Source organism: Syngnathus typhle, linkage group LG2 (assembly GCF_033458585.1).
Source record: "Syngnathus typhle isolate RoL2023-S1 ecotype Sweden linkage group LG2, RoL_Styp_1.0, whole genome shotgun sequence".
NCBI lineage: Eukaryota > Metazoa > Chordata > Actinopteri > Syngnathiformes > Syngnathidae > Syngnathus > Syngnathus typhle.
The window spans coordinates 19716748-19743080 of record NC_083739.1 but is presented as its reverse complement, the minus strand read 5'-3'; the positions used below and the strand labels follow the sequence as shown (position 1 = coordinate 19743080).

Below are 26333 nucleotides of genomic sequence, written 5' to 3'. Positions count from 1 at the left end.
TGCCACCAATAACTGAGGGTTGAAGGACCCCTGCCAGCTGTGGCTCAGCTAGTTCTATTGGCAATCTATGAATTGTTTATTATTGAAGTGAGGTGGCTCAGATAACTGAATTAATCCAACTTTAATTATTATTTGTTTAAGCTGGTTCATTCTAAAATGGTAATAGACAAATTTGTCACACCGGTAATCAAATTAAAAATGTTCAAATTTACCCTACTATCCCTTGCTAATTCAAAGTAACTTGACCATGGAAAAACATATTTGTTTTTCTGGTAAACATTGAAGTTTCCTTCTTCGCTGTATTTGTAACATGATGACAACCCTGCAGGCTGCCCTGAACGCCAGAGGAGAAAACATTTAAATGCAAATCACCTTGATTACATTTCAGACACTGCTAAAATGAATCTGCTCGGTAATGGGAAATGAAAGAAAGGCTGTAGCCGCCACTAAAGACCATAATCACAGTGGAATGTTCTTTCACACCAGATAATGTTTCCTCATCTGCACCCATAGTAAATCATACTATATTAACCACAAAACTTTGCTGTTGGGTACCTTAAATTGTGATTGCTGACTCACATCCACTGTTTCTTTTTCATCCGAGGCATCAAAGCGGTAACCTTTTGCTACATAGCCTCCTTCACTGACCTATAGCATGCCATTTAGCAGCTGTCTGGTAATGCAAGCATTGTCCTGGTGTCATTGTGATTCCCCTTATAATAAGGTTATTAGTTCATCATGGGTGATAAGACCAGCCTCAACTTTTTAACTAACATCGTAATACTGCTTATACTGCAAATCCGCCAGTGGTAAGAGTTTACAGTGTTTAAAACAGTTGCATCAACACCCCTCAGTAATTAAATTTAAAAAAAAAAGCCTGTGTGGCACTTTCACGTTGTTAAAATGGGGTGTCACCTGGATTCCACACTGAATGGTGTCTATTTGAAATTGAAACCATGCCCTTACATGACTGAAGTTAACTAGTTAGAGTCTTCAGCATCATTCTTGGAAAAATGGGTGAATTTTGCTCAGTGGCCTAGTGGTAGAGTGTCCGCCCTGAGACTGGAAGGTTGTGGGTTCAAACCCCGGCCGGGTCATACCAAAGACTATAAAAATGGGACCCATTGCCTCCCTGCTTGGCACTCAGCATTAAGGGTTGGAATTGGGGGGGTTAGATCACCAAATGATTCCCGAGCGCGGCACCGCTGCTGCTCACTGCTCCCCTCTCCCCCAGAGGGTGGATCAAGATCACACGGTGATGGGTTAAATGCAGAGGACAAATTTCACCACACCCAGATGTGTGTGTGACGATCATTGGGACTTTGACTTTTAATTGGTATTCCACAAACATAATATTAGGCAGTGTCGGGTTTACATTCATATAGACACTTGGCTGGGTGTTGGATTTCGACTCACTTTCAACTGTTACTGTACTGTATATTCTTGTTTTCAATGTATTGTATTCATTGTCTTTGCGGTCGTCCCATTGCTATGTGAGAAGTGCTTTGTTTCAGCTGCATATATTGTATATACTGTACGTTAATAGAGAACCTCAGCCAAATAGGTTCACACTTCCTGCACGACTATAGACCACACTGACTGTCTATTTTTGTGTCTTCTTTTTTTTTTTTTGCAAGGTTTGATTTGTATAAAGAGAAAGACCAACAAGATGTTTCAAACATGGCATACAGAACTGAAGGATTTGCATTTCAATGGCTTCCATATTTATATGGCTCAACCAAAGCACACCCATAGGGTGTAATGTGGAAACAAGCAGCATTAAAGATAAGTTATTACAGCTTTGAGGCATAAGTCCCTGTCAAAGATATGGTGAGAAAGGATTTCTTAGTTGGCGGAAGGCTATTATCCTTTCAAGCAGTGCACATTGAACCCGATTGAGGAATAAACATCAAAATTATTAATACAATAAGATCACCGCCATAAGGAAGAGGGAAGTGTGAAAGAATATGCCGTTGCTAAGATATGGCTTTATTTTCCTCATAAATTCTTAGGGATCTCTTCACGCGAGAGCAATCACATCTTTTACAGTGACATGGACACACAACACTCTCGATAGGCAACAATGAAGCTAACTTACTTACCATCTGTCTGAATATCCCCCAAACACACACTAAGAAGCAAACACAGAAGGTAGCTAAAATACAGTAATACATCCCAGTGCGATTTAATGCTGTAAGCCAACTACAAGGAGAGACATCACACCACAATCCCATTTCTAAACCTCATACTCAGCAGGGTGCATGACAAATAAGAGATAACCAGATTTTTATAGACTCTGAACATTTTGTTAATCCTCACTATTTAATTTAGGAAATATTCACATGGGAAAGATGAGCACAACAAATATTTTTTTGAATGCTCGAAATATGTGAAAATGCCACACTTGTGATTGTTAGTGTCATTCTGGAGGGGGGAGAGTATTTAAAAAGAAAAAAACGTGGCTGTCGCTGTTGCTATTTTCACTTTCGGCTTATCCCACCAGGCACCGCCACAGCGAGTCTCTTGCAAAGTTCATTTACAGTTGCACTTCCCGGCACAACCTATCCATTTAAAATTTCTGCGGGCTTGGGAACAGTGGCTGGATATTGGGGCACTCGCTGCAGCAGCATGTAGCACTACACTAAATGTCCAGGATTTTTAGAAAAATGACACGGAAAAATCTTCCAGCCAAATCAAGCATTACTGCATAAAGTCCGAACCTTCTCCGGTAACGCACGTCCTGTGGCTGCCATGTGTCTCTTTTTGGTGGCACACAACCTGTGGATGCCATTGGACATTTATCTTGCAGCGCACGGTGTGCAGCGAGCCTTGAACCATGTGTCGTATGTCTCATGTTGTCAGGCAAGACCTCATGCCTGGTCCCCACAACTCTATGGGGCTTCACACCACGGCGGTACGCCTAAACAGCCTGGAGGAGCTCCATGCGTTCAGTATCTTGGTCACCTTCCCTATTGTGTCTAGCATCCCACACGCCCAACTTACTGGTCCCTATGGGCCTTGTTCTGTCTTGGATGACCTCTAGAAGGACTACTGTGTGTACAACTCTCTCCCTCGTACTTACCACCAAATACCTCCCACCATGGCTGTTTTTAGAAGTCTGGACAACATCCTTGAAGGAAGTTGGGGGTGTAACATAATTATCTGTGTTATGTTTTTCATACCACCGCCATTTCAGTTTGTTTAGTTTTCCTATCTTCTCACGCTGCTTGTTATGGCTTTGTCTCCCCCTGCTTTTGTCATCCGTGCTACCCATTAATTTTGTCATTTTTGATCATGGTTTGGCATCCTTTTGTTTGCCTTTTAGTTCATAATAAATACTTTAAAGATTTCATTGAGTTCCAGCTTTCCTTCACTGTTTCCCTGTACTAGGCTCTAACTGCTTTTGCATAATTACGAATGAGGACCACAAAAGGTGACACATCATAGTTATGTGCCATACAATCCTGCCATATAACTACGTCGATTTACAGTTTTATAGTTTTTTTTTAAATAAATAGACTTCTAATGAGTAGAAATTTAAAAATATACTTATTAGCATATTTATCCAAATTTCCCAATTGTATTAAATGAAGGTAAATAGAATGTCTTCAGTAATTTTTGTTATTGGCGAGTAAAGCCGGCCACACAGGGCAATGGGAGCAAACTATTCGCATCATGCAATGCACTTGGTAGAAGGTGAATAGCATTGCAACAGCAGACGAGTTTGCAGACAATCAAAATGCCAAGTTAATTGACATGACTATTCAAAAGAAACATTGGATTTATGGGTAACAAGCAAGATCAACCCATAGCAATACTGTTGCCCACAGCCTCTCAAATATATCTGAATGTTTGATCATCATATTAAAACCTGATGACAAGATTGAAAAATAAAAATGCCCCTTTATCATTACCAAAACATATTCTATGTTGATCTTAAGCCACCAGCTTTCCTTTCTTCGCTCCATTTGCTATTTTTATATTGTCAAATGTCGTGACAACGACCAGGGCAAACCCTTTTTATCTTGAAAAATCATGCAATATTGTTCGTGTTTCAATAAACAATTAAGGTGACACTTCAAAACTTTGGTTCCTGATAAAAATGCCTTTTGAGGCTGGTTGGTAGGTGTTGAAATTTGCTTTCAATTGTCCAGTTCCATCTAATTCAGCTCAGTATATGCGGGTGGCTTTTTTCTCTCATGAGCCTTCGAGCATTGAGTCACCCACATGCTCAGCTCTGAAAATCTTTCTTTTTTGAATTGCTATGATGTCAGCTACTTGCTTGAGATTGTCCCCAGCGGTAACAATATACAGCTGATGAAACCTCGCCACAAGCTTTCCAGTCTGTCAGGAGCCTTGAAGATAAAGCCAGTGATTAATAATGCAACAGAATACACTATGTAATATTTCTGATCTGTTGGTTACAATTCTATTTGCGTTTGTCATATTCTCCATGAATGTATACAAATAAGATCAACAAGCTATGCGGTATAGTCAGGGGAAAAAAAACCAAAAACAGATACTGATGTTTCTGCAGAGAATTCACGAGTTTACGTGATAAGCACAAAGGCACACATTTTGATACATATGCCCACACATCATAATGTGTGTAGGCCTGTTCTAAATTTACCTCCATTTGTTATTCATGCACATAATCACTTGAAGTATCATTGTTACATTGGAGGTGGGGTTTCAACAAATATTGAAATAAAGCTTTTTAATCTGTTGACACGGTCTGCAAACTGGCAAACTTCCTGGGTTGTTTATTTGACATTAAAAGCACAAAGAGGTTTTATCCTCTGCTGCACAGTAGATAAAATGGCATGTGAGATATCAAACCTGGATTCTATTATCTTTGCTCTTTTGTGTATTTGTATGCACCATCACTGGAATTATACTCAAAACAATACAAAAATTGTTGTTGGCAGTGTTTATCTTTTCAGACAATATCTTATAGTTATTGCACAAAAGTGTCCAGACATGTTGAAGGGGTCTTTGCTGTATTTCTGGGATTGGATGGGGCAAATAACATTATATTGTCCTAAATTAATGTCGGTAGTTTGCTTGGCTAAAGATGACACAGTTAAAACCCAAATTGAGGTCTTTAGCGTTCCTCAGTTGCAACCCAAAGAGAAGACAATTTCTTGAAAAGTTAGTGTATCTCTTTTTGCATTTCAGTTGCCAGTCTGTTTGAATAGCACAATGAGCTATTAGAACTAAATGTAGAGTTATATGTGACACGTATGTATATAGAATGTGAACAGGATTAGTTAAAGGAGCAGTGTGATGAATTTTCTCTTTTTTTTTTAAATGTAGCCCAGCTAATTAGCAACAAACAGAAATTAAATAATAAGGAACATGTTATAGTTACAAGTAAGCAAATTTCTGACTAATTTACTGGTATATTATTACTATAAATATTGATTGACAAAATGCTTTTGTAAGTAAAAGCAAGTAAAATTCCTAATTACAACTGTTCCCCAGAGTCCATGGAGGAATTTGGGTCCAATATCCAAGATTGCCATCCCTTAGCCTTGCTTAATGACAAGATGCATCAAATCTTCACCACCAGACAATCAAAAGCACATTCAGGTCAAGGTGATGCAAGTGCTCAAAGCAACTCTGAGTCTAAAACACAGACAGCTTCTACTTCGCAATCCTGCGACATGTCTTTTGAAGAACCGTCATGCTTGGGAGAATTTCAAAATCAAATGCAGAAAAGACCTTTCTTCCTATCTGCATCACTATCACCTCTGATGCGCTCTGACTCACTAATGCCTAATCTGCCTTCATTTGGATAGGATTATGAACACTGAGCAGATCGTGTTCTTATTTAGGTTTATATGCTCTAGGCTCCAGGCTGGTATTTGATGACTGTGAGAGTTTCTTTTCTGTTATGTTAGCAAAAACTAGAATACCTTAAATGATGAAAGATATTGCAAATTCTGTCCTGCGCAAATAATACAATTGTAGCTTGTGTTCTCATGACAGATTTGTACAATAGGTCAGCAATTAAAATGTCAATTTGTTGCATCAAGACTCCTCTGCAAAGCCAACAAAAAAGTGACTTGCACTGCAAAGCGCTGCAAATACATAAATTCTAGTCCATGAAAACGATCATTTTGGACAGAAGCATCTCACATGATTTCACACATTAGTGAAAATACCCAACAAACTCAAAGAAGCTTCTCATCTCTCAGTTGAGTTCTAAAAAATGTTTGGGAATTTATCAGACCGTGCTGTACCATAGTGGGCGCTGAGGTGGACTGGGGGCCTTTTCTTTTACCCTCCTCAGGCACGCCTGTCAATTTGGTGGCTGAAAGTAGAAAAAAATTGGGCCTGCTGTAAGGAGGTCTATTTTGTGCTAGAGGTGGTGTAATGCGATTTGGGTGAATTTGATCATGGTGCAGGCACACAATGCTTCAGAGATGTGCGTTGGATTTGATCACATTTTAAAAATACGACAACAGTGCGAATCATTATAGAAATCAGCCTCATTGGCTGCGGAACAGCTTTGGGGGTGGGGAAGGGGTCATACACACGAGGGATCGGATTGGAATGTGGCCTCCAAGTGCCCACTTTGTAGAGGTGATCTGTGATCGCCCTATCCATCTGCCATCATTCCTCTTATAAGCATATTTTCATCTTCTGCATTGACTCAAGCAATTCTTTTGAAGTTTCCACTTCCCCATCGGTCAGGAGGCTAGTCACCTGTGTTCATGCCCACAACAGCGCAAACACCCATTTTTCACTGGGCAGGTGTACAAAAATACAAAAATAAAGAAAACGCCACCCATGCATACATTTCGACCATGCTTTGTACTACACTTGTGATGGGTGCGGAAATAAAGCCCTAAGGTTTAAACGTAGGATTTATTTTTACCACAACCACACATACCGTATAAAATGTGATATCCTACATCCAACCCTGTCAGAAAGGCAAATAGTGTGCCTTCTTTGATAAAGTGGTGGTCCACTTACTTAGATCCAGATCATACTCCTCCATGGTGCTGACAAAGTGAGGTCTGGAGTAGAAGTTGTGCGGTCCCGGCTGCTGAAGCCCCCCCAGGCTGAAGAGGCTTCGCTCATTTGTTACGCAGCAGGAAAAAGCCCTTCGGCTCGGTATGCAGGGGTAGCGTGTCCAGCTCTTCATTTCCAGGTCGAATGCCTCCAGCGCTGTCACTGGCATCTTTCCTTGACGACCACCTGGGAATATCGAGGAAAGCCTTCAGCTTACTTCAAGGCTGGGATGCACAAAATTAAAATTTCTTGTAAAAACAAATATACGATGGATGAGTCACACTAAATAGGATGGGGCACTAATCTTTTGGGAATCAATCATATGGAATTTAATGCATGTAATATTTGTATCAACTTCAAAACAGGTGCTTAATTTAATGTCGATCCAATTAGTTTACAGCCATGATAGTTGACATATGAATTGACATTCAAAATTGACCATTTTCAATGAAAAACTAACGATCCATGCATTTTCTATACTGCCCGTCGTCATTAGGTGCGCTGGAGCCAATCCCAGCTGGCTCTCAGCAAGAAGCGGAGTGCAATGTGGACAGTTGGTGGGTCAATCAAAAACAAATTCATTCTAGTAAATATTGCAATACCATAGAACGGAAACACAAGTGACAGCCCCCAGGCTGGCGGTTTCTGAAGTGCTATGAAAAGGTAACGGCAAACTTGCCTGAGGACTTTTTAACACCACTAGCAGAATGCAAATGCTAAAAAAACAATGTTCACTTCTTTTATCTCACATAACCACAAAGAAATATATTTGACTATGAATCTGTCTTTTATGGAACGGTAAACAAATTCACCACTGAATACTATTTAGAAGATAACCAGCATGTCGTGTTCCATACCCACACCCATCTTGCACTGATTAAGTCTATTTGGCACTTACAGTATAGCAAAGTGAAATGACAACGTCATCGGGAAGTAATCCAATTGGAAAGAACACAAGAAAAGACAGTTTGCTCCCCTCAGGTTTTCTTGTACCCATTTTTTTGCGTGTTGACAGAGAACAAAAAGGCTGTGTAATAAAAGGGAGAAGAGCTAAGAGGAGGAGTTCAAAGTCATACAAACATGCAAAGTGATGATAGAAAGAACAGAGAAAGGAGAGCTTGCGAATGAAAGACTGATATCAGCTAGAAAAGGAAACGATTGAATGCAAAAAGTGAGACGAGGGGGAAGGATTACAGTCAAAGACGTGATAGAATAATACCTCAAGATTACAATGGGAATGCTCCTTACAGTTGGATTGGAAATAGTCATGGCGGGTTTGATACGGTGTAATCACTGTTTCTTATACATTGCACATGAAAAAGGCGATCCATTTGGTTGAAGTCTATCCTGACAAAGCTGTTGCACAAGCGTGGGCATATTGCTGCTCTCCGTCAAGCGCTGCTCAACTCTTCAGAGGCCAGTCATGGGAGCAGACAATTTGAAGCACAATTGCTGACATAAGCGCAGCTGCATCAATCTGCTGCACTCACTTACACTACTGCGTGACAATCACTTGTCCCACGTGTACTGTGATTTAAAACTAGGGATTAGCGGAAGAAACCTGTTAGTACATCTGCACTTGACAGCAAAACTCATCAATCCCACCCGAAATGAGGAATATAAAACAATATGAGTGGAAAGGAGAAGCTCTCAATTTATGGCTATAAGATCAAGGCTACAAGTGGCCAAAATGAGTTTCTTCCGCAGGGTGTCTGTGCTCTCCATTTAAGATAGTTGTGAGACAGCTTGAGGAAGTGGCTGGGTAGAAGTCAGTCTGGGCTTCCATGCTTAAGGGGCTGCTTCTGCAACCTGACGCCGGATAAGCGGAAGAGAAGGGATGGAGGACGGACGGATGGATGTAGAGACAGATGGACGGAAGCGTAGCATGACTTTTTATATACAAAATTAGAGAAACATTATAATGCCTAAATGAGCTGAATTTTGATAGAATTGAATAGAATGATGAAAAATTAATCTTCTGCCATGGAAATGCGGTAAATGACAAGACAAAACTGAAGTATTCACTTAACATGCAACAAGCTACTGTGCTTCAACCTTTTGCTCTCTATCATCTATTTTATCTAAGTGTCAGATGCCCACTACTCCCTTAAAGACACGAGGTGAATTTTTATCTCTTGTGGGTCACCACACGGTCAAGTAAAATGTCAAGTTGAAGACAGATCATCAGTTTCTAAATGTTCTTATAAGAACCGATCCCATACAAGTAATTTTCTACATTGTCCTTTAAATATATATATATAAATAGGTATATTGTGTTGTGACAAACATTACCTTGAAAAAAGTTATTCATGTATTTTACTTGCTGACTATTTTTTACAGAATATCAATCACAGAGTAAGCAAGGAAATTTTCATAGATACTTTTTTTGGGCTGATTCCGATCCAGCCCTTATTTTTTTCTGAAGCTCATCAGAAACATAATAATAATAATAATAATAATAATAGTTAGTTGTTGTAGTTGTGGTATATATTTAGTAATATTAGTGAATTGACTGGTTTGAGCAAAAGGTGGACCTTTTGTGAAATGTCAGTTATAAATTAGGAATGGCAAAATCCGTATTGCGCAAACAAGAAAAAATATCAAAAACTTGATGAGCTCTATTAAAAAAAAAAGTAGTCATTTTTGGAATCAGTTTCAAGAATACATTTAAGGAGAGACGTTACAGAGAAAGTTCCTACCCATGACGTAGATTTTGTTTCCTTTTACGAAGGGGATAGCTCCATATCGCGGTGTCGGCATTGAGGTCAGCGGCTGCCATTGATCCTTTTCTGCCTCATAAACTCTCACCAGGGCCTGCGGTGTGATGTCCGCCCCCATCCCCCCCAATGCGTACACCTTGCCATCTGCAGGGAAACAGAAATAAGGGGCAGTGATTTGTAAAAGCAAAAACTTCGAGTGAGACAGTAACGCATCATGGAGAAATGAAACACCAATGTTTTTAATCAATAGGAATAACTGCTAAAACAGAGGCTACCATCAATGAAACCAAAACTATGAAATGCATTCACAACTTCCTTCCTATGATCACATTTCTGTTTGTCGGTTGGTTATCATTGGATTGTCTATGCTTTGCTTTTACGTAAGTGAAGAAGTTGAATAAGTGCTTCTCGTCTTTTACACGAGTAACAAAGCAAGCGGCAGTTTTCTCCCATATGATAATAAATATAGTTAAAAGGCCACCAATAAAGTGTTCAAGTCCAGAACAGAAACTTTAGTAGTCAAGTATGAATTCTTCTGGCCCCCCATGGCTATAATCCATGTCATATCCGGTACTGCCCTTATGACTCATTACCTTATTTCTAGCATAGACGATTAGGGGTACTAGGGAAACGTAGAAATGCTCCAGTACTGCAGTGTCAGTAATCATTAAGACTTAAATAGAAGGAGAGCCAAATGCTGAGTGAGTAAATCTGGCAAGCCTGTTGAAGAAATGCAAGGCTGGAAAATCGAAAGGGTGGACTGGAAAGAAGGAAAGATTGAGCATGGGGTGAAAAACAGGAGATTGCAGCGTTCCAGATTAGCGGTCCATTAGTGTTTGGAGAGTTGTGACTGTCCAACTGCGAGAAAGAGAGTCACTGAGGGACAGAGGGGATGGCTGCTCAGTCACGCAAACGGATGACACAACCACCAAGCTGTGGTTAAAGCTGTGAAAAATTCAACACTAATAAATCTGTCACTCACCATGAGTGCGATCACCGCAAGAATGTGCATTTATTACTGAGCAGTTTCTCCCCACTGTAAGACAATAAAATTAACAGCTCAATTTGTTTCATGGCACTCTTGACATGGAAAGGATGCTTGCATGTGATGCAAGCTAGGAATTGAAGAAACTGCCATTCTTTGTTCAGAAAACCTTTTAAAGACTTTTAGTTGTTCACTACTCAAAAGGGAGTCGAGGGGCTGAGGAGACCATCATTTCAAAAGGATACACTTTAGGTCGTAGCCTGTAATAAGCATTCTATAAAGAGCATCAGGTGCATTGCACTCTGCATTTTACTTGAGTTGTATTTCAAGCTGAGGATGATGAATTTGTTCTTTTCGTTCATTACCAAAAGTAAAACAAGTCCAGAAACAAAAACTGGTCATGAAAGACTACAGGGCTCTATTTTTTAAACAATGCTTCTGCGTCAGAGCACAAATGCTGACAGATTCAGATTTTTATGCAAGTGTAAGGCAGTTCCCAATTTGGCAGACCATTTGACGCCAAGCTGGGTGTGCCCCTTTGGAGAGTTGCCTGGCAGAGTGACAGTTTGGTGGCAGAAAGTCAAACTAAACTTTAGTCAGATCACGTCTATGTGTGCAAGGTAAAAAGCTGGTCTAGCAATTTTTATTATTTTTATCGGGGTGAAGGCAAACAGATATTCCATCCATCCATCCATCCATCCATCCATCCATCCATCCATCCATCCATCCTTCCATCCATCCATCCATCCATCCATCCATCCATCCATCCAACCATCCATCCATCCATCCATCCATCCATCCATCCATCCATCCATCCATCCATCCATCCATCCATCCTCTGTACCGCGTGCTGGAGCCTGTCCCAGCAGTCATCGGGCAGTAGGGCACACAGAGACAAACAACCATCCACACTCACACCTACGGGCAATTTGGAGTGCTCAATTGGCCTACAAGCATGTTTTTGGGATGTGGGAGGATACCGGAGTGGCCGGAAAAAACCCACGCGGGCACGGGGAGAACTTGCAAACTCCTCACAGGGAGGGCCAGAGGTTGAATCGAACCCACACCCTCCTAACTGTGAGGGTTAGGCTCGGTTGAACAACGGTTAGCACGTCCGCATACAGATATTGACATTATATGTATATTATTATTATTATCTTTATTATTATCATTTCTATTATTATAATAAGTAGAAGTAGTACAGTTGTAGCCATCCACCCATTCTATGTGCCACGCTTTCTTGGCTTTTCGAGTGCTGGAGCCGATCCCAGCTGATTTTTGGCAAGAGATGGCTTACACCCTGAACATCAGATGCAGGGCACAAACAAGTTGCACAAAAATAAACCATTCACATTCACAGCCATACCTATGGACAATGGTGTAAAGTCATGATGGTCCTCTATGGGCAACTGTAACTTTCACGTGGCCTGCGACAAAAGATAAGTTTGACACCCTGACCTAGAGTTTCCACGATACTGTATAATAATGTATTATATTAGACTATTAGAATTATCTTACTAGTATAATCTAACAACACTGAATTATTATGTTTGAATTATCAACAAATAAAAATGCCTGACATTCAAACCGGCACAGTTATCCGCATATAAGTCTCAGTAAGTCTCAGTCTGTGTGTGTGTGTGTCCGCTCCTGTTCTGGCCCAGCCTTGGTTTAATCATGTGCAATTTTCTCTAATTAAGCAAAGCGGGCTCTATTCTTTGCCCATCACCCAGGGAGTCACCATGGTAACCGCAGCGTAACCTACAGACTTATTATGGTGTGGCTGTTTGACGTCATAGTGCCTGGCGACCAAATGCGTTATCACCAAGAGGCAGACCAGTGAGTCATATCAAAGTGTGCATGTGAAGCTTTCTATTTTGTGATGTTGCTTCGTCTCCAACGCTGCACTTGAGACGACTCGATCCAATGCTTTGATCCCTCCACATCTTTCATAAGTGGCATCCCACTATTGTCTTTTCGCACCCTGCATCATCTCCTTTCGGCTATTTAAAACTCCACTTTGATGCCCGTTTTTCCCACTCTTTGCTTAATTGACCGTGTCGTTTGTCCTTTTCTCAGCCTACTGTGTCTATACTTTTATTTTCTTGTTTCATTTTCCCACTCTTATCTGAAGGGGGGACGGGGGGGGGGGGGGGGGGACACACCTCTTACATTGTGTATAATTATTGCAGCGGTCTTGGAGATAGCACAGAAAACAAGAAATGACAGAAAATAAATTGCTATAGAACAGGTGTTGTGAGTTACAGTTGCCCAGCAAGAAAATGAGGTGTCATTCAATGCAGTTGTTCCATCCATCTGTTCATTATCCGAACCACCTTATACTCTCAAGGGTCACGGGTGTACTGGCGCCTATCCCAGCGGGGTCCACCTTGAACTGTTTTGCCAACCAATCACAGGGCACACTCCCAATCACACCTATGGGCAATTTAGAGCGGTCAATGGGCCTACCATCCATATTTTTTGGAATGTGGGAGGAAACTAAATGCGAAATGAGTTTGGATACAGATATCCTGAGGGAAGCTGTAGAAGGAATATACGTATATGTAGTCAGAATGGTGCATCTTATTAGAACTTCTATGTTTGTAAAGGCTGAAATCTGTCTTGTATCAGGTATACGGTTATGCCAAAAAGTGTTCCCATGATGTGACTGATGTTTACCATGAGAAAATAGATTCTTGTAGGACTTAATAAGCAAACACTATACATACATTTGAATGCATCATTTTACAGAAAAAGATTGAAGCTTAAAATGGTACAATGAGTTTCATTTCCGTTACATGTCAAAAAATGATAAGCATGACAGCTGAAGAAGAAGGCAAGAGTGAAACGCGAGTTCATGTTATGCATACCGTTTTTTTCCATGTATAATGTGCAAAATGTAACTAGTTTATTGTCCTAAAATTTGGGGTGCGCATTATACATGGGTACAAAAAAAAAAAAAAAAAATAAATATATATATATATATATATATATATATATATATATATTTATTTTTTTTAAATCCGGATATCATACAGAGGCCGCCATTACAGGTGCGCTTTCTTCTCTGCTGTTCACTTCAAACACACAATGCTCTCGTATCAGACGCTTGCTCGATCACCTGCTCGTTTGCTGTCACAATGTACCCTACACAAATCCGAAACGTTTCTTCGCTATTGAGTTTGCTAGCGCATGCGCAGTGATACTGACCGGCAGAATAACATCCAGTTGTTCCCAAAGATGATCTTTTTTCTGAAATAATTTTACGTTCACAGACTTAAGTAGGAGTCAAAATTTGGGTGCGTATTATACATGGGTACAGGCTTTTTTCCAGCATCAACATGCCATTTTTAGGGTGCGTATTATACATGGGGGCGCATTATACATGGAAAAAAACGGTATATTAAAAATAAAGAGAAGAGAGAACTGTTAATTAGTTTAGCATAAAAGGATGATGGCTGTCTTTAAGTTTAACAAACATTTGTATCTTGTTAAAAAAGCAGATGGCAGGTTATATTTAATATAATAAAGAATTAAACAAAAAGTTATATTTACTGTAAATGATAAAACTGCAGGTGAACTCCCACAGTTTGAAATACCAGCACTCATCTGTATGATTTGTCAATAGGTGATCAATAAAGACCCCTATATTGCCCTTGAAGGAGCATGGGAGCGTAACAGCTTTCACCTTTTGGAGGATCAATTCTCCTCAGCACATGAAGACAAACAACATTTTCTCGTCATTTTGTATATCTAGCGTCATTCTGTTTTGTGCTTTGTTGGCAATTGCATGCATGGCGCCACAGGAAAGACTGGATTAGTGTGACGGGATGGCGTTAAATGTAGTCACCATATTGTTTGTCCTCTTTACCGAACCTCGATAATAGTCTTGTCCAATCCTCCACCGTGACATGAATAAGGGCCGATGTGGATTTATTGACTTCACCGAAGGTGGATGTGAAGGAGAGAGAATTAAATAGCAGGATGAAAGAAGTGAATTCATCACTGAAAGCAGCTTCCTTCCACCTACTTAATAAAGACAACAAAATCCAATTTGGCCGTCGATTGTATGGGGACCGTCGTGCTAAACGTCACTTATGTTGTTTGCTGGCATGTTCGATTGATAAAAGGTAATTTACCGCATTGTATCCTTATCGAAAGCAATAGGAGACTGCGGCCGAGGCTTAAACATTTGTCACCTTAATTCAATAAGGGAGTTTCATGAAGGAACTAAATGTAATAACATGAACACGATAAATTACAAGTTAATCTAAAGAGCTTTGACAGCTATGTAAGCGCCTAGGCATGTTAAATGGGGTTTAAATTCAGCCCCTGACCCTGCCTGCAAAAACGTCACGAATTTCCTTCACCAATGATTCAATTTATTTTGTTTGTCTCACCCTGTGCGCATCACATTATAATTGAATTCCTTTAGTGTCATGGACAGACTAAGAGTGCAATGCTGACGTCTACCAAAAAGCTATATTTTGTATCTTGTCATTAAAATGCAAATTTCCTTGTTAATTATTTCAAAACATAATTTAAATTAATTTAATATAAAATCATAAATGTTATTTTTTTCTAATTATTAATAGAAATTTTATTTAACCTCTGAATGTTTTTTAATGGTTATGCATTTTTACTTATTGTACAAAATCGGATTAAACACATAAGTAGTTCGTTTCATTTCCCCTTAGAAGAAACAATGTTTCAAATTTGTTCCTGATCTCATTTCTGTCAGTGTGAGCTTGAACTACGCTTGCATTACCGACAATATCTCCAAGCACAAAAACTTCTCTCACTTAATACTTTGGGAAGATCCCAGCAGTAAACTCGTGTGCCCTTTCTTATTTCCTGGCCAGTGTGAAAATGTCATCTGCCCAGATAAACACAAAGCTATGACTGGCCATATTAAACTTGAGTCTGCTGGTAGGAACATTTTGTATAAATGAAGGCAAAAAAATAACAGCAAAAGAAAGGTACATGTTATTAGACTTTGGATTTAGTTTGTGACACCACAGTAAATCCATTTTAATACCTTTCACTGCGCCCGTAAAAGAAACAATAGTTTTAAGAAGCAATCACTAAGATAGATACTGTACATCCATAAATCATCTGTATCCAAGTACCCTTCAATCTTTACATGATAAGTTTATTACATGATGACCAATTGCTGTATACTTTAATACAATCACCATCCAAGTGGCCACAAATTCACCCTCTATCAGATATAAGCTACTTTTACCAATTATGCCTTATAAATGCAATGGCAGGGTGCCATGTGGCTTTACAGTACTAATTGTTATGTTAAACTGTACACCCCAATCTTGTCAAATCGCCGAGGGCAGGTCTCGCCCATTAGTTAAAAATTGAATGAGACAGGAACCAAGTGGGCCCATTTAGAGTGCTTGTTTGTTTTAAGACTGCAGACACAGTGGCCATTTTTGTTTCCATTTATTATGGAGTCTGGTATCAAGTCTGCAAACTATGTGCTCTTTTACTAAGCTGAACTTGTACCACAAGGATGACTCCACAAATTACATCTGACAGAAGAAAACACACATATCCTCAAAGAATACTCTTCTTGTATCAAGAAGAGACAACACTGTATTTCTCTGTGTAATATAAAACATTGGATATCTGTAAAATTTGGAATTGAACGTAAAATCTTATTACTCGTCTAAAAGGTCAACATGGCCAGGCGGCATTGTGATTTCTGAAATCTCAAAAATTGGATGGCACAGCAACACTTCAGTTATCAGGCTCTTTTCTTGCGGAACCATCTTCCATGTTCACTCTGGAAGCAGCCACTCTCTCCCTACTTTCGAGTAGATGTCAAAGCTACCTTTCTGGTAGTTAATACAATACAATACAATACAATACAATACAATACAATACAATACAATACAATACAATACAATACAATACAATACAATACTCAAAAGAAATTGTCCACCTAGGAAAAATACAAAACGTCCCTTTGTAAAAGTTTTTGATGATGCAACCATATTCGCATGGCTGCTCCAACTCACTGTTTCCCTGACATGGGGAAATATGCTCAAATTAATTTTCACGTCAATGTCAATTTGCCACTTGACTAATTTCAAACTGAAGATGCTAAATGGAGGTTGACAGGATGTTGAAGTGATTGGATGCGTATGCAACTGGTTTGTTATCTGCTGTTTTTATTCATGGGCCCTGTGGAACCAAAGCAGGAGAGAACCTGCCTATGCTCTAAGTAACGCAATAACAGGTTTTATGACAACACAGAATGTGACTGGGATGATGGATGATGATGATGATGCTGCTGCTGCTGATGACATACAGAGACAATAGCTTTTATGTTGTGCAGCCTTGTCATAATTTGTCATATGAAGTGCCAACATGCAAACTTGACCAGTCTTGACAGTCGCACACAGACGCATGAATGTGTACTTACAAACACACACACACACAAGCTTACTTCCTGCAGGCGCTGAAAGACAAATCATGTGCTTGACATGTTACATGTGATTATCGGGCAGTGATGTCATGAAAACCGCAATGAACTGCATGGAAAAAATACTTTACAGTCACCTCCACAACTGTAGACTACTCTTCTTATGAAATAGTTTGAATTCCTGATAAGAGTTATCCCGATGCTTCAACACAACAACCACAGAAATAAGGTGAGACACATTTTTATTGTGTTTATATAGCACAACTAATAAAGAATCACTCTTGGAAATGGCTTGTGATATTGGTAGCCCTCAAGATACTGCCTGTGTAATAATATTCAGAAACAGTTTTAGAATGAAACATAGACTTACTACAAGCCAATCAGTGTAATATATGCCTTTGCTCTTCCTGTTCACCGTGCAAGGTGTAATGGGGTGAAAACAAACAATGTATGATCATTAGCCAATGTTCTGCTGAGAATATAGAAAAGTAACAATGCTTCACCAGTACAAAGAATAAAATAGCATGCATTATAGAAACAAATGGCACTCGTACTGATTACTTCCACTATTGCAGCCCCCAAACAGCATTTGATGGTGGTGTAATTGTGGAAGGGGGTGCCACTCAAGTCCCATAGCAACAATTCTGTTTTGTTTAAACCACATTCTTGCCGAGTATTGCTCCTGAGCACAATATAACATGGTGCATCTTCGTTGGTCTTAATCAGGAGCAGTGCCGGCTGAAGAAAGAAAAAAGAGCATACCCCCTTCACATTTCTGACTCCCCCCTTCACATTTCTGACTGCCCCCTCTTATGTCCATTCCCAGAACCGGGCCTGATCAGGAGTTAGGAGTGTTTTTTAAAAGTAAAAAAGTTATACAGTTCACGAGTGTTGGTTAACCACATTTAAACGGCCTCGGGATTCACTACATCTCAGTGCATTAGAGCATCTTTGGAATGTTCTGGAACAAGAGTTCCAATATTGACAAATTGAAATAAACTGGAAGTCAACCAAGCGTCTCAAAAATTATTGTGTTCACCCTTGGAGGTGTCACAATGCCCATAAGTGTAACTAATAGAACAACCAGTAAATTTATTTAAACATTACTGTTCAACCAGCATTGGAGAATTTTGAATTGAAACCCTTTTCTTTGCTACTAATTTGCATATGTTTGACAGATCTTATTCAAGTGAAGAGCAATTAGTTTGACATAACTCTTCCTCCAAACTCACTACACAAGAGAGTTGTGGCTAATATGAGGCTTCAGAGATTCTTGCTGTGATATTCAAGTATTTGACCTTTTCCATAATGAGATGTTTTCAGTTAGAGTGCTATGTGTCTAATTTCTCTTGAAGTAGGATGAAAAAAAGCCTGTATTGTTGTTTTTTGTCATGTTGACAAAATTACATGCCAGAGTACCAGTTTCTCAGATGACATCAAATTTTCATTGCACAGCCAGACAAAAACACAACAAAACCTCTTCATTTACTTACTGGTGGACCAGTTAGGCTTCAAATGATGTGTTGTGGCAACATGACAATTCCCTCAACACCTCTAAGAAAGCTGACTTTTAACTCCCAAGGCTAAAAATAAACAATAAAATTACGGGCTGAATAAGTAATCATTATATGCAATTCGCATAGACACGTGTTACATGAAGTCTGCTGAGTGGGCTGTTGAGAAGTAAATTGTGTAAATTCAGAGGGCTCATTTAAAGAAAATCACTCCACAGCACTTGTCACAATGTCTTTTTTTTTTGCTGAAGGCATAAATCAAATACTTTTATTTGTAGCTGAAAGCATTGAGAGTGCAGAAAATATTCGAAATGTGCTTTTTCTAAGCTTCAATGAATATCTTTTGTTTCATTTTATACACCGTATATTATTTTGCTGTGTGAGGGCCAACTTTTGAAATACATCCAATAATACTACTTTCCAGATAAATAGATGAAAAGTACTGATTGTGTGCAAGCATTCTTCATAACAGAACTCCTTTGGAAGCACAATGACAGATCTTATAATACGTAAAATAAGAAAGATAAAACTACCCAGGTGTCCTGCTTACCAAACAATACCATTATCCTAATTGCATACTTATCTGAATGTTTTCAGAAAAAAAAAATATTTTATTGAACTGTATGTTAAAAATGACTTTGGCAATTTTGCTCTTTGGCTAATGAGATGAACCCAATGGGAACACCAGAAACAAGTTTGAGGATGTCTTTCAATCCATTCACTAAAATCATTTGCTCACAAACATGGAACACGGAATCCAGGCATCCATTTTTGTACCACTCATCCAATTACTCTAAGTGTTACCAGAAAACGGGAGTCTAGGCCATTTGACTTTATCAAATCCTTAACCGATTAATCAGCTAGAGGACGTATTGACTTTGGCATTCCGCAATGACCGTAATAACTTGAGGTCGACTAACTGCCACTTATATTTTGGAAATCTCACTGAAATTAAGAGACTGTTAGCCAGCACAGCATACTGCGGTGGTGCCTCATGGAAATATTTTACTCAAAATGACACTCTCAAATATAACAAGCAAGTGAGTGAGTGTAGGAGTCTTCATCATCAGGCTGCCAGTGCAAGGTGAGAAGAGATGCCGTGCTTGGAGCCCCTCAGGCTCTCAAAGACAGTCACATTTAATAAACTACATAATCTAAAGATGTGTTTTTTCTTTTACATTTTTTTCTTATACGTTTCTCATATTCTATAGCCTGATGGTCCCCACTGGGCCTGGCCGCACAGAGGGACGAACCAAAAAAGGTGTCAGCAGGAAGAAGGAGTGAGAGAGAGAGACAGTGTTAAGAGACAACATTGCGATGTTTCTTTTTTTCTTTTGTTTATCTTTATTTTTTCCACATAGCAAGTTGAGACATTCAATCATGTTTAGTGAAGCCTATCCCTGCTGACTTTGGCTCTGAGGCATGATATATAAATTAAACTGGTCGTCAAGAGTCAAAACCAAGAGTCGAGGATGTTTGGACACCTTATGGAAAGAAGGCTGAATTCTAAATTCAAATCCAAAATGTGCTGTGAGCATTCAACCTGCAAGCTTAAACTCAAAACGTTATTGTTAAAAGAAAATGTAAAGCTCCTGAAAAATACCATGGATGTTCAAGCAAACGTTTATCAGAACTGCACAGTATTTAATCATTTAAAAAAAAATGAGAAAAGAGAAAACTTGTCATTTGGAGTCCACCTGACATGGCAGCCTGTATCAGAACGGCCGCCTCTCACTTTCAGATTCCTCACTTGTACATTGCCTATTTAGACCCAAGCACACATACACCTCAGCCAATGTTGCAGCGCAAATCTAAGAATAGGAAGCGATCAATAATGAATCAACCTGTTGCAGAGCTCAGCTGCCACCAAGTGCTCCACTATCCATGTAAATCCTTTTTAGCATGAATGTAATGAGCAACCGGGGCTGCAAAGAGAGAGCAATGCAGCTGTCAAGATGTTACCATTTTTCCTCAGCACACCCGAGCCACATCACACAATGTCAAAATACTTTTTTGTCTGGTTGGCACTTTGTTGCAGCATGCACTGGTGCACCAGCCTATGAATAAACATTCTATTCTGGCGGCTCCATTTTCTTCTCTTTGGTGTCACATCTCATCTTAAAATGAATGGTATCATTACCTTTACACGCCCTTGTGCATTTACCCTTCCCACTCTTGCCTGCAGCATTATTTGGTGATATCTAGCAAACAAGAGAAGGTAAAGCTACTGATAAAGAAATAAGATGGGTGTATTCCACGGACAGTATATGCTTGCCTACATTTCATACCACCATTTATAATGAATGCAAACCTGTGACGTTACACATGCTATGTCGGTGCAGTTTATGAATAGCGACGTCTTCAGGGACCACAGTTTGGCGCTTTCATTATTTCTGTATGCCACATCTGTCTTTCTATCTGTATTCCTGCATAGAGGGTGTCTCATTAATGCACAAGACAGAGGGGAATGGAACTTTGTTATAAGGCTCGTGAGTCTCTGGTCTGGGTAGATGGCAGGATGATGAGGAGGAGGGAAAGAAAGAGGCAGTTAGAGATTTAGACAGACAGAGCTGGGTGTTACTCATACATCCACACAGACAATCCAGAAATTGACACCCTGATTAAACAGTGCATCTTTGAGTCCCTCCTCGATCGCAATGGCGGCAGTTTACATTCCACCACGCAGGTTAAAAAAGGAAAGGTGGAAATGCTTTGGGTAAAATTCCTAATTAGGTGGAATAAATCGAGTGATCAATTCACCTTTCTCTGCAAAATCCTTATTCTATCTATAACAATTTGGATTTTTCAAAATGGTTCTTTTTTCCACGCCAAAGGGGCTTTTCCCCTTACCTGTCTTTAGATCTAAAAATATTGTAGTAATCCAATCCAAAGCACATTTGTGCACATGCACACAGAAAAATCAGAAAAGAATAATCTGTCTTCTCTCAAAGCACCAACCTTTGACATAAGCCTTAAATATTCAGTTTGATCCAGATATGCATTACATTTCTGTATGAAAGCATGTATGATCCTCCACTCGTAACTATGAACTGAATTCTGAAGATCTATCACGTCCTGTTCCATTTATCCTCTCATGTATCACATTTTATTTGCAAATTCTTCCCCAGCCATAAGGCTTAACCGTGCACTAAAAGTCGTATCTCGCGTCACAAACATTCAGAAAAACTAAGTAGGTGAGTATTATTTACATATTAATGGAAACCACAAAACATCTCGCCTCAAGCTAGTCATACAATTCCAACTGGGGTAGCCATCCACACTTTACAAGGATTATGTGTGATTGAAACGTCAACCCTTTTCTTCACAGGTCCAATTTCCTGAAAAGGGTTAGATTTTTGCACACGATGTAAATTTGGATATATAGTTTCATCCATTTTTTTGTGAAAAGACTGAATTGATGGATTGATCAAAGTGCAAACTACATCGACCCCACTAGTGTACTTTTTGCAACCAGCTTTAAAGATGTCAAGCAAGAATCCGGAATCGTATTGATAATATCAAAAGACCTCAGATATTTCACATACTTTTACAACTTTTCTTTGAAAGCGCTATCATGCCCAAACCACCATGAATTGTTCAATTCATGTGCAAGACATGACCTGACCTCCGTGCAAAACAATCACATTGCTTTGGTCTGTCTGTGGTAATTTATCCATGTGAGTGTCATATATGGATCTTTGCCTGCTTTACAGTGCATTTAATTTTGTTCTGCCAGCAGTGAATGTGCATGGGTGCGAGCGGGTGAAATTAATCACACATCGTAAAGTCAGGTAGCCAGAACATTGCAGCTGTTTATCTTCATACGCTAAGCTCCCATGTTCCTAAACAAACACTGTAATAATCTCAAGCGCTCAAATGAAGTGAGCTTGTGTTTGAGAGAATTATAACGCAAAGCCGTATGCGGAATGCATAATGCTGCGCGGTGATAATAGAAAAAGGAAAACGACAGAGTGGGTCGAGCAGGACTATGGAGAAGCTCGCTCAGTCAAACAAGTGAGAAAAACGGGAAGTAGCGACAGGCACACCTTGACTTTATTTATTGGTGTTTTGGGAATTTCTACAGGGTGAGTGGCAGCACACTGAGGGCTCAGTGACTGCGTAAAATGGCAAAAGGTAAAGCAGTGGGCTGTGTGATCAGATATGACATGTGTAGAGGAGGTAAGGGAAAGGGTGATGAGATGAGAGCAGTCTGGACGATATCAGAAAGAAACATGCAGGCCAAGGAAAAACAGCCATGGTGTGGGTCACATATTGCCTTGATATGATGATGAAAAAGAACCTTTTCAAACGATTATGCATGATTAGCAATTATGACGACCACAGCATTTTAACAGATGTTCCTTTGATATTCAGAGCCTGGGGCAATCATGCCATCATATTTATAGCAAATTATATCTACTTAATATACTGCATACAGTAGAGTGGAACCTCAAGTTTCAAATTTAACTGGTTTCCCCTGCCCGTTTGTTACTTAAAAGGGTCATAAATTGAGGTCATGTTTCCCATTGAAATATGGAAATGGAATTAATTCATTCCATCCCCCCCAAAATAAGTTACAAATACATGTTTTTAAACAGAGTGTGGTTAGGGATAAATGCAAAAAATAAGTAAAAACAGACGATAAAAAATTATGTCAATTTAATGTATAAAGGTTTAACTTCTGCTTTGCAACATGTGGGGATGGATATGTGAATATATTACTTCTACAAAAACCTCCTTCCTAATAGGAATTATTTGTTAAAAGAGATTACAAACGGTTACACAGTGTTTTGATTTCATTTATTGTTTTTTAAAGATTTAAAAGTTATACATTTTAGAGTTTTAATTCCAATTCCATGAAAGTATAGTATGTTTGCTCACAGTTATCATCAGAATATGAAGTGGGTCCATGCCTAATCATAATTACGGTAATCACAATTTCTGAATTGACAAATCTGCCATGACCATAGCTCGCTTATGAGACCTCATGTTCACAGGGGATACACAGGACCGACCTTCAGTTGCCTTCGATTGCAGAGCACATTTCAACACTCAACTATCCACACTAATGGACAATTTATAGTCCCAAAAGTGAGAGGAAGCGGGACTAGCTTGAGGAGGAAGGACCAGCAAGCTCCACACTGGAGAGTGGAAACTTGGATTCAAACCCCAAACCTCATTATTGTGAAGCAGACCTGCTAATCATTTCTCCACCGTGCTGCAGACATTGTGTACATAAAATGGCAATATAATGTACGATGTCACAAAAAGGTATTTTTTTGGACTCGCGTCACAAGAGCCCAGAGGGCTCAGAAAATATTCAAAGCAGTTCCACAGATCTACTGGTTAGAAAGTGCAAATTGTTGACTTGCCCCAGGTGCTGGCAGCCCACACTGCGCTACACTGCTATGATTCATTTGCTAAGGTCTTAAAAGTGAGCAGGTTCAGCAGGTCAGAAATAACAATGGTATCATTAGGGAAGCTATACCTCAACTCTGGTTTGTCTGCATGTGTATGGCTTTTTCATGAGTCATGCATGATTTTTGTTGTTACAGGGGCCTGCAATGTTACAGCTGACCATTAAGGGTCCACAAAAAAGTGTTTTTTTTTTCTTTTCATTATTAGTTAATACAAATCACAAACTGTCTATTGGACGGGGATGTTGTAATGTGCCAATGCAGCAAAATAGTACGACTACCTGTCCACTACGTTTTCCCCCTCTCCAACACTGCATTCACCCCTCGCTGCCACACTCCTCAACACACACCTCACCCGCACTCTGGTTTTTGTTGCCTCTCTAGTCTCAATTCATCAGCGTAAGCTGCTCTTATTCTCACCTCCTCTGCTGTGTCAGAAAAGGGGGAAACCTCAACCTAACTCCCGCAGGATGCAAGCGGTGCTGTCATGTCGCTCTCATGCACATGCGCTCACACACCCACACACAAGCCCTACAGGGAATGTCAAGTGACTTGCTGGATGAAAACCCAGAAGAACATTCGAATTCACGAGCTGCAGCAGCGGTGTATGCCTGGCTGCAACATTGTGTACTCAGAATCGTCAGTAAAATGTCTCATGGATGTACCACGGGACAATTTCAAATCTTGCCAACAACTTTTTGCTCATGCATGCTTGACAGTGATGATGAACTGGGTGACCCACGCTGTTTCTGAACCACCATTGTTCACACTGATACCAGAATGTGTACCCAACCATACCAAGTAACAGTAAACAAGTGTTAAGAATTTATCTCGGAGTGACCCCCCCCCCTCTTCTTTCAAAAGAAACTGGTTGCGTCCGACAAACCACCAATAGAACATCGGACATCTCGTGACTGTTCCCTGTTAGTTTTATGCTGACATGATTGCATTGCGCGGATTTACAATGGAGAAGATGAAAATCAGTCAACATCGCCCCAAGTGAATTCACACCTCATTTGAATAAAAAGGACACATAAATGGATGATACGTGTGGGCATCCACTAAGCTTCCGTCGCAGCTGGTGGGCTCAGGGAATTGCCCCAGCAGTGTACTTAGCTAATGACAAAGTCACAAGGCGCTCTGTGCAGGAGCCCTGCGCCTACATCAACCGAAGTAACCGCTTACAGTGACCATTCTCAGGGATCTTCCTACCCCAGAAGCAAACTGTACTAAGAAATCTAAATTATAAAAGGGCAGCTGTCTTCTGTTGCGATGTGCTACGTTTTACAAATGATCCGATTGGTCAACTAATAGCAGCTGCTTTCGGTGACATGTCGACTACACTGTGTAACATTAAGCTATTTTATTCAAGCGACAACAACAAAAAGGAAACCTGAATTCGAAATGTGTGAGTCCGATTACATGCCAAACAAGTACAGCTTTTATTGGCTCACCAAAGGGAATCACAGTTGAAAGAACATTTAAGCTCATTAATGGATTTTCACTTTTCAAAAATGATGTGGCTCTTTATCCACTTATGATTATTATCAATCAATTCGGCTTTCTCAAGAGTTTGCAGAAACAAGCCAGTATCAACAAAGTTTATGGAGGAAGAATAAAAATTAACAACCAGGGTGATCCACCCAGATTCATAATCTTGTTATAATACTTAGTGATACTTGTTCTTATTTTTCCTGCGTGCCACACTTCTACAAACCTCCTATCCGTCTCATGTTTTTCCAAGCGAATCATTTATACTTTAGGACTCCGTGACCTCTGAATAGCTTATGCTCTTTAATTGCATCCCATGTTGCTTTAGAGTATCTATGCTCATGAAAAATGTATTATCTGGAATTACAAATGTTCTTTCAGTAGTCGCCCAGAAAAGCATTGATTCTAGCTAAATAAAGTAATGGTTCACTTGTACGTATAGCTTCTTCTTCTTCTGTCGTATGACTTGAGACTTGCAGCTCTGTTGAGGCGAGCCAGGTCAACGTGTCGTCGTCCAGATCAATCAGGCCTCGTTTGCCATTCGGTGGCCGGTGTTTGGGGCAACTGCTGATGATGTGCTCTACTGTCTGGACTGGGTCCCCACTCTCGCAGGAGGCACTATCTGCGAGTCCCCACCTCTTCATTGCAGCTCCATAGCGTCCAATGACGGTCGTCAGGTGGTTGAGGGTTGTCCACTGTTTCCGGGGCAAGTCCTGGCCAAAGACGTCTGTGGGGTCATTGATGTAG

General features: G+C 39.9%; 1 protein-coding gene across 1 annotated transcript in view; it reads right to left on the bottom strand.

Annotated features, from left to right (window-relative positions):
• LOC133150416 (kelch domain-containing protein 8B-like) overlaps positions 1-26333 on the bottom strand; it is a 67663-nt gene that overhangs the window by 19933 nt on the left and 21397 nt on the right. The window contains exons 4-5 of the mRNA XM_061272929.1: positions 9720-9884; positions 6982-7206 (exon numbers count right to left, since the gene is read on the bottom strand). Coding sequence (XP_061128913.1) covers positions 6982-7206; positions 9720-9884 — 390 coding nt within the window. The remainder of the gene's footprint in view (positions 1-6981; positions 7207-9719; positions 9885-26333) is intronic.